Source organism: Myxocyprinus asiaticus, chromosome 38 (assembly GCF_019703515.2).
Source record: "Myxocyprinus asiaticus isolate MX2 ecotype Aquarium Trade chromosome 38, UBuf_Myxa_2, whole genome shotgun sequence".
Classification (NCBI taxonomy): domain Eukaryota; kingdom Metazoa; phylum Chordata; class Actinopteri; order Cypriniformes; family Catostomidae; genus Myxocyprinus; species Myxocyprinus asiaticus.
Genome location: NC_059381.1, coordinates 24,383,801 through 24,403,271, shown reverse-complemented (window position 1 = coordinate 24,403,271; position 19,471 = coordinate 24,383,801). Strand labels below are relative to the sequence as shown.

The 19,471-nt window shown below is 36.6% G+C and overlaps 1 protein-coding gene across 7 annotated transcripts in view; it reads left to right on the top strand.

Annotated features, from left to right (window-relative positions):
- The window catches only part of LOC127429031 (rap1 GTPase-activating protein 2-like), a 51,082-nt gene that overhangs the window by 26,836 nt on the left and 4,775 nt on the right, over positions 1 to 19,471 (top strand). For 2 of the 7 annotated variants that reach the window (XM_051677769.1, XM_051677771.1), the window contains 22 exons: positions 2,562 to 2,646; positions 4,546 to 4,581; positions 4,846 to 4,893; positions 5,984 to 6,016; positions 6,882 to 7,094; positions 7,732 to 7,835; positions 7,934 to 8,012; positions 9,606 to 9,659; positions 10,838 to 10,921; positions 11,204 to 11,304; positions 13,059 to 13,188; positions 13,880 to 14,035; positions 14,434 to 14,505; positions 14,664 to 14,750; positions 14,890 to 15,030; positions 15,199 to 15,345; positions 17,604 to 17,719; positions 18,073 to 18,177; positions 18,264 to 18,381; positions 18,566 to 18,668; positions 18,781 to 18,854; positions 19,376 to 19,416. In XM_051677769.1, the coding sequence (XP_051533729.1) occupies positions 2,562 to 2,646; positions 4,546 to 4,581; positions 4,846 to 4,893; positions 5,984 to 6,016; positions 6,882 to 7,094; positions 7,732 to 7,835; positions 7,934 to 8,012; positions 9,606 to 9,659; positions 10,838 to 10,921; positions 11,204 to 11,304; positions 13,059 to 13,188; positions 13,880 to 14,035; positions 14,434 to 14,505; positions 14,664 to 14,750; positions 14,890 to 15,030; positions 15,199 to 15,345; positions 17,604 to 17,719; positions 18,073 to 18,177; positions 18,264 to 18,381; positions 18,566 to 18,668; positions 18,781 to 18,854; positions 19,376 to 19,384 (2,095 nt within the window). In that variant the 3' untranslated portion in view covers positions 19,385 to 19,416. Of the gene's footprint in view, positions 1 to 611; positions 758 to 2,561; positions 2,647 to 4,545; positions 4,582 to 4,845; positions 4,894 to 5,983; positions 6,017 to 6,881; positions 7,095 to 7,731; positions 7,836 to 7,933; positions 8,013 to 9,605; positions 9,660 to 10,837; positions 10,922 to 11,203; positions 11,305 to 13,058; positions 13,189 to 13,879; positions 14,036 to 14,433; positions 14,506 to 14,663; positions 14,751 to 14,889; positions 15,031 to 15,198; positions 15,346 to 17,603; positions 17,720 to 18,072; positions 18,178 to 18,263; positions 18,382 to 18,565; positions 18,669 to 18,780; positions 18,855 to 19,375; positions 19,417 to 19,471 lie in introns of those variants that run through there. The other 5 variants (XM_051677766.1, XM_051677765.1, XM_051677768.1 and 2 more) reach the window with 5 other exon arrangements.

Below are 19,471 nucleotides of genomic sequence, written 5' to 3'. Positions count from 1 at the left end.
AATCAAATTATTTACGTAATGTCACACAAGCAAGGATAGAGAGATAAATAGACTGAAAGTAATGTCACCGGGAAAAAAATATGCCTACAGGGCAGGAACAAAACACACCATGTAATTACTGTAACAAAAGGAGGGAAACAGCTAGAATAACAATATTTCCAGATGGACAGACAGACAGACAGACAGACAGACAGATAGATAGATAGATAGATAGATAGATAGATAGATAGATAGATAGATAGATAGATAGATAGATGATAAAACAGAATGCAGTGTATTTGAGCAAATATCTATATTAATGAGAAAGAAAGAGATAATAGTTGAAATTTCTTGAGCATAACAACAGAGGTTAAGCAATCAAAGCTCCCTAGTCGAGAAGAAGGTGTCAAAGTGAAATGCCATTTAAGAGGGAGGGTGAGAGAGAGAAAGAGAGAGAGAGAGAGAAAGCGAGAGGAAAAGAGAATGAGAGGTATTCACAGTGAAGGATGCACACACACAGTCTGTACTGGCGAGGACAGCACCTCATCTCTGGAGTGTAAGAGAGTGACGGTGCAGATTCAACTGATGTCAGTGGGATGTGACGGGAGAGACGAGGACTAGGACTGAGACTAAGCCTAAGTTTAGCCATGTCGGACCTCAGGTCCAGAGTACGTTGTCGGAGAGCGGGTGTCCGAGCTGCAGCGGCTCTTATTGGACTCCTGCACCATTCACGCAAGCAGTGTGAGAGACGGAGACTGACAGAGATGGACGACCAGTGGTGGGTCATGTGGTTGCATGTGATGCAGAGTTACATGTTTGTATGTGTATGCATGGGTGAGGTCAGAACTGTTTGTGTGCATTATTTGAGTTTCTACAAAGCGACTCAGGTCAGGTCTGTTTTTGGAGTCTGTGACACAAAGTTTTGACTGGAAATGGAAACTCCAGGGGATTGTGTTTTGGAGTACTTGCACTCACTTAAAAGCATGGTTCAGACAGACAGACAGACAGACAGATAGATAGATAGACAGACAGACAGAAGCTAAACTATGGCGCAGCGAGTGGTCAGGGAGTCTGGAAGCACACTGAAGCCATACTTGGTTTCCCCTCATCCATCTTTTCCATTATATGAACTGGACAACTAGAATTTACAAAAGCATCTTGCCTAAAAATGACCCTAAATCCCTCTTGCTGAGCTGTCTAGGAAAGGTTCTGTAATATCATGTTGTCTTCTGTGAAATACAATGTGACAGTAAGCTGTTCACAACATCTCCCCAGAGGGGGAGATTTGTTGGTACATACTGTAGGTGTGAAGATAATGCTCTTGGTTAGAATGTGTTGTTTATCTCATTTCATGTAATTTACATAGTGGTTTGTTTTTTCAGTCTTAATATGAACTGAAGCACCAGTAAAAGTTTTTAGTCCAGGTTTCTTTGGCTCACCTTGATTTAGCCAAGAAGGATGTGTTCCTGGATCAACATCTTTTGAAGAAACATACCTATGAAATTAGAGGGAAAAGATAAATTGATATGAATGGTGTACAAGCCCCTAACCCCCACTCAAAAAAATAGATCTTTGGCTGAACTTGATTCAGTCATGTACAGTGTTCCACGTGTTTGAAATTCGTTTTCTTAACTTAAAATTACCATGTAATCTCAACACAAACACTTTGCGGCAGATTCACTAAACAGTTGCGCTTGGTATTTCAGCGCAAATACCTTCGTCTTATTCACTAACCACCCGCAATGTAGACTTAATCCAAGTTCAGAGAGTGTTTGGAGAATAATGCTATAGACGTTGTTTGCCGTATCGAGCATAGTGAACGATATGTCATTTATTCCCTAATACAAGTATATTGATGGATTCAATTTACAGTGCGCCTATGAAGGATTGGGTGGGTATTTTTAGAGCCTTGTTCATTTGTCTCCCTAACCTCCTACTTTTTCTCTCACTATGTCTCTCTCTCTCTCTCCATATCTCACTTATGAGGAGTAAGGCTTGGAGAGGTAAAGGAAAATTAATTTTGAGCATGAGTCTCTAGATCCTCTACCTGTCAGCCTCCTGTCCAAAAAGCTCATTTAAAGAACAGATTGCCCATCTTTGGCCCATATTTTATTGATGATCTTGGATCTAGGAGAGGTGTTTTCATGAGGAGTGAGACTGAGGCTTTAGAAAGGGTTTCAATGAGGATTCTGTTTTGTAGTTGTAGTTTCTATACAACTACACCATACAATACATTCACCATAGAATACAAAATTCTCCCATTCAGTATTTTATAGATTGACAGTGGCTGACACCTTTGTGAACTAAAGAACTGACTTCATACGTCCACTAAAAATCTTGAGATCAGTTAGTTAGCTGTTGTACAAATGGCTCAGAAAAGTGAAGTTAGTTCTGAGAAAAACTCAAGAAGCATAATTTTTTGCAGATGCCTCTTGGAAATACTTTTTGGGTCCATTGCATAATGCAACATGAGACCCTAAGCGAAATACGTTATTTTTTGTGCAGTTTGGTACAGTTGTGACTAGATGTTTTAGTGTTGGTTTAAAAGCCAGAAATGACGTGGTGACGTCACTGTGTTGCAGGAAGCAAGAGTTGCTGACCATCTCCAATGTGCCCCTGGCAGACTGTCCTCCCTCTCCCCCAAGAACCGCCCCTCCCGCCATGAAGGTAAGCAGCATGTTTGGCTCTCATTACCTGTTATGAATCAGCACTGGAAAGGGACTTGTACAGAGAGCTGCAAAATGCAGGCAGGGAGTCAATCCTCTGGACACCAGTTTCATAAAATGTTTAATCTTCAATAAATGCAGTAATTATTGACTCATTCGATGTTTTTCTTGCCCCTCTTGTGGAGACAAGACCCAAACAAAAACCTGTAGCCATAGCTGTGCCCTGTTTGCTCTGTAGACCATGACTGCAGACTTCATCCCCTAGGTAGTGTGTTCCTCAAATGAGATAAAAAAGGAAATGGAAAATGTCAAAGCATCACATTTTCTGAACTTGGAGAGGTAGTTTTTGACAGATGTATGTAAATGTGTGTATATATCTAGATGAGCTGGGTTGGAGGCAAAAAGAAGCCATTCTCTATTGATAGGTACGTGCATAGTGAGATTAAATTTAGCATTAAATGATATGCTGATATTACTATTTTATTTGACCCTGAATTAGATGTTTCATCTCAGATTCAGTTCAAGTGTTCAATTTTTAATTAGTATTTTATTTCTGCTAATTTGATACAATGATGACTAAATAACCATAAGGTTACACCAATAAAAACATAATAAACTTTATGAATATGTCATACTAATAATAATTATAACAAAAACAATATTATTGTTGACAAACAAAGGCAATTATGACAAAGTGAAATGTTTTCAAACTGAGATTTTGCCATTTACCAGTAGAACTGATATTTAAGAGTTAGTTCACCCAAAAAAAGGAAAATTCCCTCATCATTTACTCACCCTCATGCCATCCCAGATGTGTATGACTTTCTTACTTCTATTGAACACAAACAAAGATTTTTAGAAGAATATTTCAGCTCTGTAGGTCCTTACAATGCAAGTTAATAGGTACCAAAATATTGAAGCTCCAAAAGCACATAAAGGCACCATAAAAGTAATCCGTAAGACTCCAGTGGTTAAATCCATTTCTTTAGAAGCGATATGATAGGTGTGGGTGAGAAACAAATCAATATTTAAGTCCTTTTTTACTATCAGTCTCCACTTTCACTTTCAGATTCTTCTTCTTTTGTTTTAAGCGATTTGTATTCTTTGTGCATATCACAACCTACTGGTCAGGGAGGAGAAATTATAGGAAAAAAGGACTTAAATATTGATCTGTTTCTCACCCACACCTGTCGTATCGCTTCTGAATACATGGATTTAACCACTGGAGTCATATGGATTACATTTATGCTGCCTTTATGTGCTTTTTGGAGCTTCAAAATTTTGGTACCCATTCACTTGCATTGAAAGGACCTAAAGAGCTGAAATATTCTTCTAAAAATCTTTGTTTGTGTTCAGCAGAAGAAAGAAAATCATACACATCTGGATGGCATGAGGGCGAGTAAATGATGAGGGATTTTAAATTTTTGGGTGAACTATCCCTTTAATAAAACCAATAACCGATTAAGTAGAAAAGTGTGAACACTGGTAAAAAAAAAAATGGTCAAACCGATTATCGGAACATCTATAGCCTGTATAATTACCTGCACCTGCGCATACCAGACTAATAATAGTGTATTATTTTGGGTAATTTCAGGAACAGGGGGTCTAATATGAGTATAATATTTTTTAAGAATAAACATGAATATAATAAACTGTCGGATTACTTGTGTCTCTCAGTTTAATTATTTGACAAAGAATAAAATCCACAATTACAAAAGCAGATTGTGTTTCTGCTCTGACAGTGAGTGCTGCTTGCTGAATAAATGCGGGAGGGATTTCAAGTACATATCATTCACCCTCACAGATTGTGATGTTGACCTTGTTGTTGACCTGTAATAAACAGGAATGAAATGAAATGTTATTGGTTCAATCTTGACCTCAACCGTTTCTTTTTCTGCAGTCCACTCAGTTCTTTGATGTGCTAGAAAAGATGGAGGTAAGAACTGAAATTTTTCAGATTGCATTTTACATATAAAAACAGTTAGCTCTGTTATAATGTCATTATCCTGGAAAAGACATGGAATTATGTTTGTGATAAAAATTATTGCACATGAAGCTAGAATAGCTACTAAATTCTCAAGTAGTGAATCTAGCTTTGGTAATTAGAAAAATATAGCAGTGGTGAATGTGTTCTGTGCCTTTCAGTCTCACCTCCACTGTCAGGTGTTAATGCTACAATCTTTTAACCCTGACCTTTTAGCAGGTTTCTGAAATGGAGGAAATGAGGCCTAGCCCACAAAGAATAAAGGTCAGAGAGCATGAAAAAGCTAAATAAGCTGCAGTGATTGCTTGAGTTTTGGGAATACTAGTAGCTGAACTGCATTTGCTGGGAGGTTGTCAATCCTTGTTAATTATGTTACATACGCAACACTGTGTAACAATATATATATATATTATATATATGTGTGTGTGTGTGTGTGTGTGTATGTATATATATATATATATATATATATATATATATATATATATATATATATATATATATATATACACGTATATACTGTACATAGAGTACATATAAACTATATTTGTATTTCCTAAAGAAAATACTAATGCTTGCAAGCCAGCAAAAACAATTCCCATACTGGTCTAAGCTGGTTTATTCTGGTTAGTGCTGTTTGGTTTTGGTTTAGCTAGCTGGAGGACCAGCATACTGTAGCCATGTTGTTCACCAGTAAGACTTATCTGGTGGAGCTGGTTGACCAGTATGTTTTGTTTTTTTGTTTGTTTGTTTTTTCTGGTAATGCTGGTTAAAAGGAAGTTTTGCAGGTTAAGCCAGTCAAAAAAAGCCTTGTTGGTCCACAATAGCATCCTGTATTGTAAACCAGACTTTTAAACACGTTTTCAGCCAGATAATCTAAAATTAGTAAAGTTTACAGCCAAAAATAAATAGCATATCTAAGGATGAAATTATCTACAGTACCAAATAAAGTTTGAATGGAGTCTGTACATTAAGCAATTCTTAGGGTTATGTGTTTAGAAAAACTTCAACCTGCATGTTTGTGGAATATCACCTTGCAAGCACTGTAAAAAAGTGAATGCTGGATTTAGTCCTAAGATATTTTTTTAAGCACCATATAAACAAAATAACAAACAAAAGCAACCATTAAAGACAGCTCGTGTTCTTTCAGATTATCCAGACAGCCACAGAATAATGTTTGTTGTAAGCATGACTGTGAAGGATGTCAAGTGAACTGCATGCCATTTCTTACATATTGTGTATGCATCAGCTAGATATATGCCTCATAACAAGCATTCTGTCATGACACAAGGGTCATTTAAAAGCACTGGAAAGATCATTATCTTGTGATTCATTGATATTATTTTTGCCTCTCCAGGATGATTACATTCCATACCCACGGATAGATGAGGTACAGCAATTGAAGTTATAACAATCTAATTCCTGTACAAACTATCACTATCTGTTCATCTATCTGTAACTATATATTAAATAGATAGTTCACCCAAAAATGAAAATGTTCTCATCATGTACTCACCCTCATGCCATCCCAACTGTGAATGACTTTCTTTCCTCTGCTGAACACAAATGAAGATTTTTAGAAGAATATTTCAGCTCTATAAGTCCTCACAATGCAAGTAAATGGGTACCAAAATTTTGAAGCTCCAAAAATCACATAAAAGCAGCACAAAAGTAATCTATAAGACTCCAGTGTTTAAATTAATATCTTTAGAAGTGAAATGATAGGTGTGGGTGAGAAACAGATCAATACTCCACTCAACTATAAATCTCCACTTTCACTTTCACATTCTTTGTGCATATCGCCACCTACTGGGTAGGGAGGAGAATTTATTGTAAAAAAAAAAGGACTTAAATATTGACCTGTTTTTCACCCACACCTATCAAATTTCTTCCGAAGACATGGATTAAACCACTGGAGTCTTATGGATTACTTTTATGCTGCTTTTATGTGCTTTTTGGAACTTCAAAGTTCTGGCCACAATTCACTTGCATTGTTTGGACTTACAGAGCTGAAATATTCTTCTAAAAAATCTTCGTTTGTGTTCAGCAGAAGAAAGAAAGTCATATACATCTGGGATGGCATGAGGGTGGGTACATGATGAGAAAATTTTCATTTTTGGGTTAATTATCCCTTTAAAGTTTAAGTTCTAAAAGCACTTTATGTGAGGTAGTACTAAAACGCAGAAGCAAACATAATTTTATGAAATGTTTATCGGTGTCGATCTCTTTCTAATTGTCTGGTTGCTCTTTTAAAGGTGTTACAGCAGGGTGAGCCGTACCCTCAGGTCATCCTGCCTCAGTTTGGGGGTTACTGGATAGAAGATCCTGAGGCCCCTGCCGCCATTCCGAACTGGGAGAACGGTTGCTATGACGAGGAAGATGGAGAGGGAGGGAATTCCGGAGAGTTTGGTTACAGACTGGAGAGTAACTTCGCTATTCGAGCGTACCGCAAGCACTTTCTGGGCAGGGTGAGAAATCAAGCAGTTGACAAATAAAAGTAAAAACATAATTATAAAACTGATAGATCCAACTATGAATTCTGATTGAAAGAGCCACATTCAAAGCTGTTGTAAAATGACTATAAGCATTTTATATTAATTAGTTGCTGTGTTTTTTGGCAACCACAAAAGGTCAACAGTTAGGATAATTAATCATTTTTCTCAGTAGAAGAAATATTTGTTCCTATAATTTTTTTGTTGGTTTTTGTTGGCCGCTTTTGAAAAGCAATAAGCCATTAGAGTCTGTTCTTCTACAGTGATTTTACCACAGGTCTTTAGACACCCCTTAGCCATGATAAAACTACTCTAATGAACAGCCTCTCATGGCTTACCCCTTTAACATAGAGCTGTGCTAGCAATTACTTTCAGTATGAGAAATCCGCAGTCCCTACACTAATATGATCGTTCCATATTATGCATAAATGGACTGGCACACAAAGGCTATTGACAAATATTGGTATACGATCACTTTAAACGAAAAGCTCTTAGACCATTTTTGTTATCAGAGCTGTGATAATCAGCAGACAGTGCAATTTAACACACTGCACTTATGTCTGCAATGAGTTTGTTGGAAATTAAAACGTTTCCTCTTATCTGCCGGTCTCAGGAACATCTGAACTTTTATTGCACAGCCAGTAACCATGGCAACCTCGTACTGTCCCTCGGCCACGAGGAGGTGAAGGAGCAAGAGCACCTGCACATCATTCTCAGGTAATAACAGCCCTTTCACTCCCTTATGTGCAATTACATGATTGGCACATTTTGAAACATTTGATTGCATTTTTTCTATCAAATTCTGTCGCACTTAGGACTCCATCAAAGACAATCTATGACAGGATCTCTTTGACGGGTTTAACTGAGCTTCCCAGTATCCCACAGTTAGCTAAGGTAATGATTGTTCCTTCTAGAAATAGTGCATGGGATTTAACTGCTGACCTTTAAATGTCAAATGTCCTGACAGACTCTGATGCCTATCTGATTAACATTCCAGCACTAAATATCTTTATTAGTGTTTCTAAAGTGTAAGCACAGTTATTCACCTAAAGTATATGTCAGTTCTTTGAATGATTAAGGCTGGGTTTCCCCAACATTAGTCACACATAAGTAGTCTCTATGGATATGTTTCCCAAAAGCATTGTTATCTAAGTAGCACATACAAACATCTGGAAATTAACAAGAGCCTCGGACTACTCGTAAGTCCATTACACGCAACTTAAACATATCTTTAAATTTTCGGTCTTAGTTCAGCACTTTTGAACCGGACAGCTCCTGAAACAATGGACTTAAGTGTACTTAACCCATTAAAGCCTGACATATGAAAATAGTCAGACTGAGGCCCCTTCTGCAGACTGAGGCCCCTTTGTACAGTGGGCACACTGCGTGCGATCAGCTCTCACTTGTGGATCAACCAAATAAAGTGAGCGCAATCATTTTGATAAAATTAAAATAGTTTTTCTAACACAAGTAACAACAGAACAGAAACTATAATTGAATTTTGAATCACATCATAGCAGGAAAATGTAACATATTCTAATTATTGTTATGCGTCACAGTCAAAACTGCTTGTGCTTTGCAGTGACCCTGAATAGACATCAAAAAATAAAAATGCAAAATTTAAGGGCATTGAAAAAAACAAGCTCATTCCCAGTATAATATTTGTTACATTACTGCATGGTCAGAAATTAACTTTTCCATAAAGGGGCCAATAATTGCCCTATGGATATAATTTTCAGATGAACTTTTATGTTTATGTTTTATGTCATTTTTTCTAAACATATAAAATGTACTGTTTCATCTTTTATTCGAAAAATATTATATGTGTTAGTGTGTAATGCTACTCTTAAAGTAGAATTTTAAGAACTATATCAGATGGTATAAATAAAATAAAAAACAGAAACCAGGGCATTGTTTGCCCCCATATTTTGAAATTTAGGGCATTTTTTTTGTTTTGTTTTTTTTGTCACTTTTGCCCCCTTAATTTCTGACCCTGCATCACTGTTCTATTACAAGCATTCTTGGTGAGAAAAATATCCTTTATTAACACAAAATGTGATTAAAACTTGCATAATATTAAGCATACAATATAAAGATGATACAATAGTGGCATCTACCCCTTTTAAAAAATTATTATTACAAGGGTGTGGCCCGCAACACCTTTTTTTTTTATTTTTTATCTTTTCAATAGAAAAAGTTTGGACACCCCTGCTTAAGAAAATCATGTATCAAATATGATATGCACCATTGTATAGGGCTAATATAACAAACAATGTATGTGCTGATTTGGGAAACAGGCATTACTCCAACGTAAAATAACATTCAACGCAAGTTAAAATAATGTTACATTAAAAGTGTGGCAACGTTATGTGGAAACTTAGCCTAAATTAGTGATCATTAGCTGGTCTGATTGTTTGTTGACTCAAGTGTTTTTTTTTTTTTTTTTTTTGTTTAATTTTTGGGATGTAACATTCTTTCCCAATATAGCTTCTATGTGAAGATATTGTGGGTCTGAGGTTTAGTCCTGTGCTTTACCCAAAGGTGAGTTCACAATTGTTAATCAGTTTTGTTTTTGTATGAATTGTAGTGCATTTCAAAACATTGCATCATCAACATAAAAAAAAGTACACACCACCTTTAATGGGATAAACTACACCATGTGCTTACACTGCAAGGACACCTATGTGAACTTAAGGGTGAACGACTTACATACACTAAAAATGACCTTGAGACCAGTTGCTTAAAATAGGAATTGCAAAAATTGCTTAGAAGTTAGTTCTGAGAATATCTTTATCATCATTTGTTTGCAAATACCACTTGATTTGATATTTTGTTATCTAATGCAGTGACATTCAGACATTTTTGTGTGGCTTAAGTGTCCAAGTACTTTTGGTGACCACTGTATAATTGTAGATTATTTTTATTTATTTATTTATTTTTACAAAGGAATCATTATTTTACAATTGCATGATGCTTTCCTATAGATTTGTTTTTAAAGTTAATCAAAGAGTGAATAAGGAGTGGTTTGTGCATATATTAACATAATGTAACTTTTAACATACTGATGTTTTGAATAAAGACAGCAGATTTCAGAACTATGACCATTCTGTTTTACACTATAGCTGTTGTGACAGATGCCTCATAAAAGGCAGTAGTGATGTGTCTTAGTCACTAGTAAGATGGTTTAAGAGATAAAATCTGCTTTGCATGGGAGGGGTTATTTTTAGGTTCTCATGAAACTAGATAAGGGAGTGGTTCAAAGCTGTATTGATAAACAGCATATTAGTAAATCATAAGAAATTGATAATATTGTGTGTTAGGAAAATACACTTTACAATAAGGTTCCATTTGTTAACATTAATTAACAGCATTAGTTAACATGAACTAACAATAAACAATACTTTTACAGCATTTATTAATCCTAATGTTAATATCAATATATAGTAATACATTTTTAAAATAAAAGTTGTATACCTTAACATTGGTTAATGCACTATGAACTAACAATGAACAACTGTATTTTTATTAACTAACATAAACAAAGTTTGATAAATGCTGTAAAAAATTAATTGTTCATTGTTAGTTCATGATGACTTATTAATTATCTAATGTTAACGAATGGAACCTTATTGTAAAATGTTACCATGGTTTTTATGTAATGTGTTTGATGTCTGTATTTCTTTGTGTTTGAAATCATTAACTGAACAATTGTTTTGCAGGGCTCTCAATTAATCGTGAACTATGATGAGCATGAGTTAAACAACACCTTTAAGTTTGGTGTCATCTACCAAAAGTTTGGGCAGGTGAGCAAATTAACTGCATTATGTTGCATATGTGGCCACTATAAATCAAAGATGGTCTGTTCTCCAGTCAGACTGAGATTCTCAAGGATACTCACAGAAGATTGCTTGTCAAGCTACTTTGATCTTAATCACAAAAGAAATAAATCAATATGCTGCTGCATACGCACCTGATCTGAAGTATTTTATCTATTATTTCCTGTTATCTTTTCACACTGTCTTCCTGCTGTTTTCTCCATCATATGCAGTCGTCTGATGTCTTCTAATACTCTCTATTACACACAGACCTCAGAGGAGGAGTTGTTTGGCAACAGCGAGGAGACTCCAGCCTTCACAGAGTTCCTCAGAGTGCTGGGAGACTGTGTAGAGCTGCAGGACTTTAAAGGGTAAACAACATTAAAGAGAAGTTGGAAAAGGCAGATCTGAGAACTTGAATGTGATTTGCTAGAATGTGTGATGAATATGTACATTTTTGAAGAATATTCAATCAAATCAAATCAAATCAAATCACTTTATTGTCACACAGCCATATACACAAGTGCAATGGTGTGTGAAATTCTTGGGTGCAGTTCCGATCAACATAGCAGTCGTGACAGTGATGAGACATATACCAATTTACAATAACATAAAATTAACACAACACAATTTAAACATCTGATATACACATAATTACACTCAACAATATACAAATAATAACATACACTGTACAGTATACAATACACACTATATAGATACACATTATTCAATAAAAATAAAAAATACAATATATAAAAAAGTATATATAGTATATATAGAATGTACAGTATTGTACTGTATTGACATTCAGGCTGTCGGTTGATAGTCAGTTATTAAGAGAGAATATAATATAATAATAATATAATTTATGACAGTCCGGTGTGAGATATAAGAGTAATAAAGTGCAGTGCTGATGTATTTGATCGTGGGAGATCAAGAGATCAGAAGTCTGATTGCTTGGGGGAAGAAGCTATCATGGAGTCGGCTGGTGCGGGTCCTGATGCTGCGATACCGCCTACCTGATGGTAGCAGTGAGAACAGCCCATGGCTCGGGTGGCTGGAGTCTCTGATGATCCTCCGAGCTTTTTTCACACACCGCCTTGTATATATTTCCTGGAGGGAGGGAAGCTCACCTCCGATGATGTGTCTGGCAGTTCGCACCACCCTTTGCAGTGCTTTGCGATTGTGGGCGGTGCTATTGCCGTACCAGGCGGAGATGCAGCCAGAGATGCATGCATTCTGACCGTTCTGTTCCATATAATAAAAGTGAATGGTGATGGGAGTTGTCAAGCTGCTAAATTACCAAAAAAGCACTATAGAAGTAACAAAAAAGTAGGACATATTACTCAAGCGCTATATTGGGTGTGTTCAGAGTCAAATTTAAGTCCCTATTCACCAAATATCTTTCTCTGCACTATATCTCTCAAATAAAATATGGCGAATTGATACGCATCAGGTTTGATGTCAATGTCATTTGATCACAAAACACACCGCAACCAATTAAAGGAATATTCCAGGTTTAATACAAGTTAAGCTCAATCGACAACATTTGTGGCATAATATTGATTACAACAAAAAAATAAAATCTTTAAAAAAAGCACAAATCTGGGTTACAGTGAGGCACTTACAATGGAAAACAATGGGGCCAAACTGTAAACGTTAAAATACTCACGGTTTCAAATGTATAGCCACGAGACATAAACAATATGTGTGTTAACATGATTTTAGTGTGATAAAATCACTAACCTTTTCTGTGTAAAGTTATAGCCAATTTTACAGCTTCATTTCCATGATGATGTAATGTCAACAAACCCTAAAATGACTGTAAATATTACGATGTAAACTTTACAGCTTAAATAATACACAAGTTTTAACAGGAGAATTAATGTAAGTGCTTTTATAAAATTATAAGCTTCACATTTCTGCCTTTAAACCTTCCATTGTAAGTGCCTTTTTTAAAGAAAAAGACGAGCGTGGCGAATTAATTTTTTGTGTTAATTGTGCCACAAATTCTGTTGATTGAGCTTAACTTGTATTGAACCCAGAATATTTCTTTAAATTTGTTGACATCATTGACATCAAACCTGATGCATCACACCTAAAGGTGTATTTTTTTCTCACTCAGGTTTCGAGGTGGTTTGGATGTTTCTCATGGTCAGACAGGGTCTCAGTCTGTGTACACTGTGTTCAGGGGGCAGGAACTCATGTTTCACGTCTCCACAAAGCTGCCCTTCACAGAGGGAGACACACAGCAGGTACTCACTTCACTTGAAACCTGGAGAGTCAATTCTCCATAAGGACCATTGACATGTTGAATTCCTTCAGATTTTTTCTTGGTGATGAACAAGAGTTAGATTGGCAGATACACTAAATGACCAACAGTATGTAGACACCTTCTCTAATAATGGGTTTGGCTATTCCGGTAATTCCAGTGAAGGTAAGTCTCAATGCTATGGCATACAATGACATTCTAGAGAACTGTGTGATTCCAACAATACTTTGAGGGCCATTTTTTGTTCCAACATGACAATTCCCCTGTGCACATAGCGAAGTCCATAAAAAAATATTTACTGAGTCTGGTGTGGAAGAACTGGCCTGCACAAAGTCCAGACCTGAACCCCACTGAACACCTATGGGATGAATTGGAACACTGATCATGAGCCAGGAACCATCACCATACATCAGTGCCTCACTATGATACCCTTGTGTCTGAATAGGAGCAAAATCCCTTCAGCCATGTTCCAAAATCTAGTAGAAAGGCTTCCCAGAAGAGTGGAAGTTGTTATAATAGCAAAGGGAGGGCCAACTCGTGAATTTAAAAATGAAATGCCCAACAAGCACATATGAGTGTGGTGTTCAGGTGTCTACATACTTTTAGCCATGTAGTATACTGTAGGTACCACACAGCAATATGATTCCATGTATGTTGCTCTTCACTACACATAGCTCCAAAGGAAAAGGCACATAGGAAATGACATTGTGGCTGCAGTTTTTCAAGAGGAGGCCACACCTTTTGTGCCCGACATGATCGCCTCCAATTTCCTCCATGCCTACATCCTTGTCCAGGTGGAAAACCCTGGAACAGATTACACCACGTACAAGGTTTGTCATAAAAAAAAAAAGTTCTTAAAATTATCATGTCTTTTTTCAGTGTTTGAATGGAGATAAAGGGATGGTTAACCCTAAAAATTAAAATTCTGTCATCATTTACTCACCCTCGTGTTGTCCCAAACCCATATGCCTTTCTTTCTTCGGTGAAACACAAAAGGAAACATTAGGCAGACTGTTATCTTCAGTCACCATTTACTTGCATTGTATGGAAACAAAGGGTGGTGCCAACATTCCTCAAAATCTCTCTTAGTTTCCATAGAAGAAGAAAAAGTAATGCGGGTTTGGAAAAACATGAAGTAAACAATGACAGAATTTTCACAATAATTGTGATAATTCTTGCTGAACAAAGATATGAATACCAAATGTTACATTTTAATTCTATTGCGCAGGTGTCTGTCACAGCACGTGAAGATGTGCCACAGTTTGGCCCTCCGCTTCCCAATCCACCCATCTTCAAAAAGGTAAATGGGTGCGCACCACTACAGCTGCCAGACTGCTTCTGTTTGTTGAGGTTTTCTGAAGGTCAAACTTGATTTGTTTATTAAAGACAGGATTTTGTCACGTCAGGGCTGTTCTTGCATCATTGTTATATTTGCGATGTCATTCTATTTTTTCATAGGGTCCAGAATTTAGAGAGTTCCTGCTGACCAAGCTGATCAATGCAGAGTTGGCATGTTACAGGTCAAGCCGCTTTGCCAAGCTTGAGGTAAAGAGACAATGAAGTATCTTATATTACTACATTAAGGTGAATGTGGATATGGGCAACAAAGCCTTATAAGCTTCTGCTCTGTGCTTGGCCACATTCTCTGCATGTTTAATAAGTTAAAATATCGTTTGTGTATTAGGAAAGAACACGGACTGAACTGCTGGATAACCTTCATAATGAGTTACACAAGCACACACAGGCAATTCTGGGACAACCTCTCAGTGCAGATGAAGAGAAAATGGATAACGGAGGACATGGAGGAATACTGGAGACTATCAAGGTTCCCATTCAAATAGATCATTAATTAGCTTCTTCTCACTCCAGTTTCAAACATTGCAGAATGGATTCTGTAGATTAATTCTGCTGGTTTGGATAAGATGATCCCAAACGTTACATCATGAATTCCCAAAAGAGTAGAAAAGAGATAATCTGTTATTTTTTCTCTCAGCGGGCAATGCGCGTGCGCAGTCACTCTATGGAGACAATGGTGGGCTCTCAGAAACATGGCCGTAGCTCTACTGCAGGAGGAGGCATGCCCAACAGCCTGAGTGGGGTCGGCCTGACCCACAGCAACACTGAGACTGCCAAGAACTCTGTGAGCATCTTATTACGTTCACAACACACACACACACACAAATACCACTTACTATGGTAACAACTTAATCTGAACAGCTGAATTTGGCAGTATGGTAATAGTTGCCCCTAAAAACAGACACTTTGAACAGACAATACAGTCCATTTTAGTTAAATAATTTTAATTTAGTTTGATTTGTTTAATTAACCAGCATATTAAGCATTTGGTTCAATGATCTGACCCTTATTTTTTTGTCCAGATCTTTAAGTTATTTTTAATAAAATCTAAAATAAATATTTATTGTTTATTTTAGTGTTCATGACATGCACTTTTTTTTGTCCACTGATAATGTTAGTAAAGGTTTTGTTTTGCACAAAAACTGTAATAATTTAGTAATATATGATAATTTTCCACCCTGTCTCTGACTCTCTGTCTGAAACGCTTATTTTTGGCCTCAGTCTCCTTTAAACTTCAATGTAAACGCCCACTGTTATGAGTGGCTAACATCGTGCAGCCCCTCGAATACATCCATATTTGAAACTCAATCGGAAGAGAATAAACAAGCTCCACAACATTATAAAACTAAATTATGCACATACAACACATTTCATCTGAATATATTAAACTGTTCACTCAAGCACATCCGTTAACACGCAGCACCATAAACTTTCAAACAGTCATAACATATGAAACATTCATGAATTAAACTGTTTACTTACGGTTTTGCGATCGGGTCCAATAGTGTTTTTAACTGCCCCATTCTTCTATAACAGTTCCTTGAAAAAGCTTGAATCGTACATGCAATCCACGCTGATATGAGCCGAAAAATCACACAATCCATGCTGAAATACGCTGAAGACACATCCACATGACGCACACACCGTATTATCCTGCATTGAGGTGCACATCGCCGGAAACGCATCAAAATGGTCAAAGACGTCAATCTAGTGCATGTTTACATACACCAACAATTAAAAATAGCGCAGCTGGGTGCAAGAACGCGTCCATGACGCATTTGTGCTCAAAACAACAAGACAGAATGGGATCTCCTTTTCACAGTTGTAACTTGTCTTTTAAAAGCAGCACGAGATACATGACATGGTCAAAGACGTCTGTCTAGTGCAGGTTTATATACAAAAATAATTCAAAATAGTCCAGATGGGTCTCCTTTGGTGTTCACGAATTGTTAGTAGGCCACACTAGACCTGTCTGTCCTGCTCTTTCTCTCTGTTTACAGACTGAGCGCTAGTGGGTGGTGCCAAGGGTGCGATGATGTAAAAGTAGCCATTGATGTTGCTGTAGAGGCGTTCATGAATTAATGGCCCCCTGGTGATGTGGGGAAGTCACGGAAGGAGAGAACAAGGCATTTTTGCAGCTTGGTTTCAATAAATGCTTTTATTGCATTGGGGCTTAAGTTTTGAGTTCTGACATTTACAGTTTTTTTTGTTTATAGTAGAATGACCTCTTATATGTCTTCTCTCTTATATGTTTAATTTTCATGTTTTCCCTTTCTGGGTTTAAAGTCATTTTGATATTTTTTCTGGGGCGTAAAAAGTAAAAAAAAAAAAGGTCTAAGTGGTGTAACCAGCGGAGACAGTACAAAAAATAAAAGTCTCTTTAAAAACTGAAATTCTTAAAAAAAATAAATGTTGGAATAAGAAATCTGGAGTAGTTTTTCATTATTATTTCTTCAAAAAATAAGCACTGAATCTATTTTATGTTTAAAATATTATTAATAGTCAAATCCCCAAATCAAATTCTGTTGTCATGTGACAAAGAAACCATAAAACAGAAAAGACCCCCTAATGACAGTGTGGAAAGATTAAAAAAATATTAGATATTTTGACATTTTTGTTAAAAGGCACATTTTGTTTAGGTCAAATTGAGTAACCCTAAAAAACAGGGTGTTAACTATAAATGCTCTTTTTTGACTATGGGTTTTGAGTTCTGAAACTTTTATAATACAGTTATATGTCTAAATAGCAAGGAAAATTTGATTCTCCATTTCATGACCCCTTTAAGCAAGAATGGTATTTTAATACCTTTTACTTGATGGTTCACCACCTGAAATTTTTGAAGTCATTAATTTATTTAATTATTTTTGTAGAAAATACTATAAAAGTTTTTTTTAAATGCATGAAATCAGTATTACCACAATTATTACGAACTCAACACATGTGTTTTAGACTAGAATTTTGAACTACATTTTATATATATATATATATATATATATAACCTTATTTGTCATTGATCCTTATAATCTCATTAACCTTTTTAAGTCTCCAGTGACATCGAGTGCTAAGTCTCCTTTGAAGAGCCCAGTGAAGAGACGGTCTGGACTGTTTCCACGGCTGCACACCAGTATGGATGGACAGCCAGAGCGCCACACACGCAGGTTAGACAAATATGCTAAAAATAGTTTCCAGCAACAAGGAAACTGTCAGTCCACATTGAACACGAAACTGCAGCACGATGTGATACAATCACATTCAAGCAGAAGATATTAGATGTTTAATTAACCACAGAAATAGAAACCAAGCAATTGACATAATGTCCTGTTGCTTGTCATGGCTAGTTAGGATAAAAAATTTGATGTATTGTAGGCCTATTATGTATGAATTTAGGAATTTAAATCCATAGATGTGAAGTCGCAGAAGATTACAGTTTATGTTAGTGTGTGTCACTGGTACTGTGGAGAAAATTATAAACACTTGATGAGTTTCTTTATGTGTTTTAATTTCTTTTTAGTGTCCTTTGTGATCAGAGAAGTCTAGATAGTGGTCAACTATCACAGGAAATGAGATCAGAGACATCGTCAAACCCCAGCTCACCAGAGATATTGAGCAATGAGAGGTACTTCATTTCCTGCTTCTCCACTGCCACTCACTATAAATGTATAATTTGACAAGCTCATCATTTTTGTATTTCTTTCTCTGCAGACCATCTCTCAAGCTAAAGGAGGGCAATGGAAGGCCAGATATCTCTCGTTCCTCCTCCAGCACCAGCAGCTTCAGTAGTGCTGCAGGAGACCCAGAGACACTGGAGGAGAAAGAGGCTGTAAGTGAATGTGTGTGTGTGTGTGTGTGTGTGTGTGTGAGATGTGTGTGTGTGTGTGTGTGTGTGTGTGTGTGTGTGTGTGTGTGTGTGTGTGCATGCGTGTGTGTGTGTGTAAACATGCTCAGCTTCTGTAAGGTTTTTAGATTTGTTAGCATGAAAACTGAATCTTCTCCCCTTTTTTCAGAACAACCTCCAGATATCTCCCAGTCTCTCACCCGTGTTTGGTTCCTTGAGCACAGAGGTTGAAAGTGCGGGCACGCCTGTGATCATGTGCCGCAGTCCAACAGGTATCTAAGATGCTTCCTTCTAGACATGTTTGCTGTTTGTTATTTCTAAGTCTAATTTAATATTTACAGCTTGTCTCTGTTTCCTAATTTCTTGTATTTCTCTCAATTAAAGCAGATTTCAAGAATAAGACCTCACCCAGAAACAGTCTGAAGTTCCGCTTTGACAGGTTGAGCCAGTCAGCTGCTGTAAGAGTTTTACTTTTCCTTATACATTATTTTATGACATTTGTGCAGTCCGTTCGTTCTCTGTTATCCTCCATCGACCTGATAGATGGCATATTTAATTTGATGTGGGTGAAAGCAAAGCTGTGAGGGATATATCTAGGTTTCACAACCCATGTTTTCATGAGTTTTTTGTACATTGCAAATTGTATGGAAAGGCATATTTTTGATGTTTCATCAACTGAATAAAACCAAGATACACAAAAGTACAACTTATTGAACAGACTGTATTTCTATCCCTCACAGCCTTTTCATTTGTGTCAAATTAAGTACAGCCCTGACTAACGTCCATGCCATGTTTTTTTTTCCCCCATTTAGTTGAGTATGTCTGTTTATGTATTGTCATAAATAAGCAAATAATGTTTTTTTTTTTATTCTAAAAATACATAAGTTTTCTTTTCTTAGGGTGTGGGTTAGTCTATAGTAATTATAATTAGCTATATATTTAAACAATACAATGATAACTTGGAACTCTCATTTCACAGGGGCATTAGCGAAGTGACACTCAAAGAAGGCCAGAATCATGGCGAGTATTTTACTATAGTAATTTGTCTTTTAGATGGATGGTGTTCCTAATATAC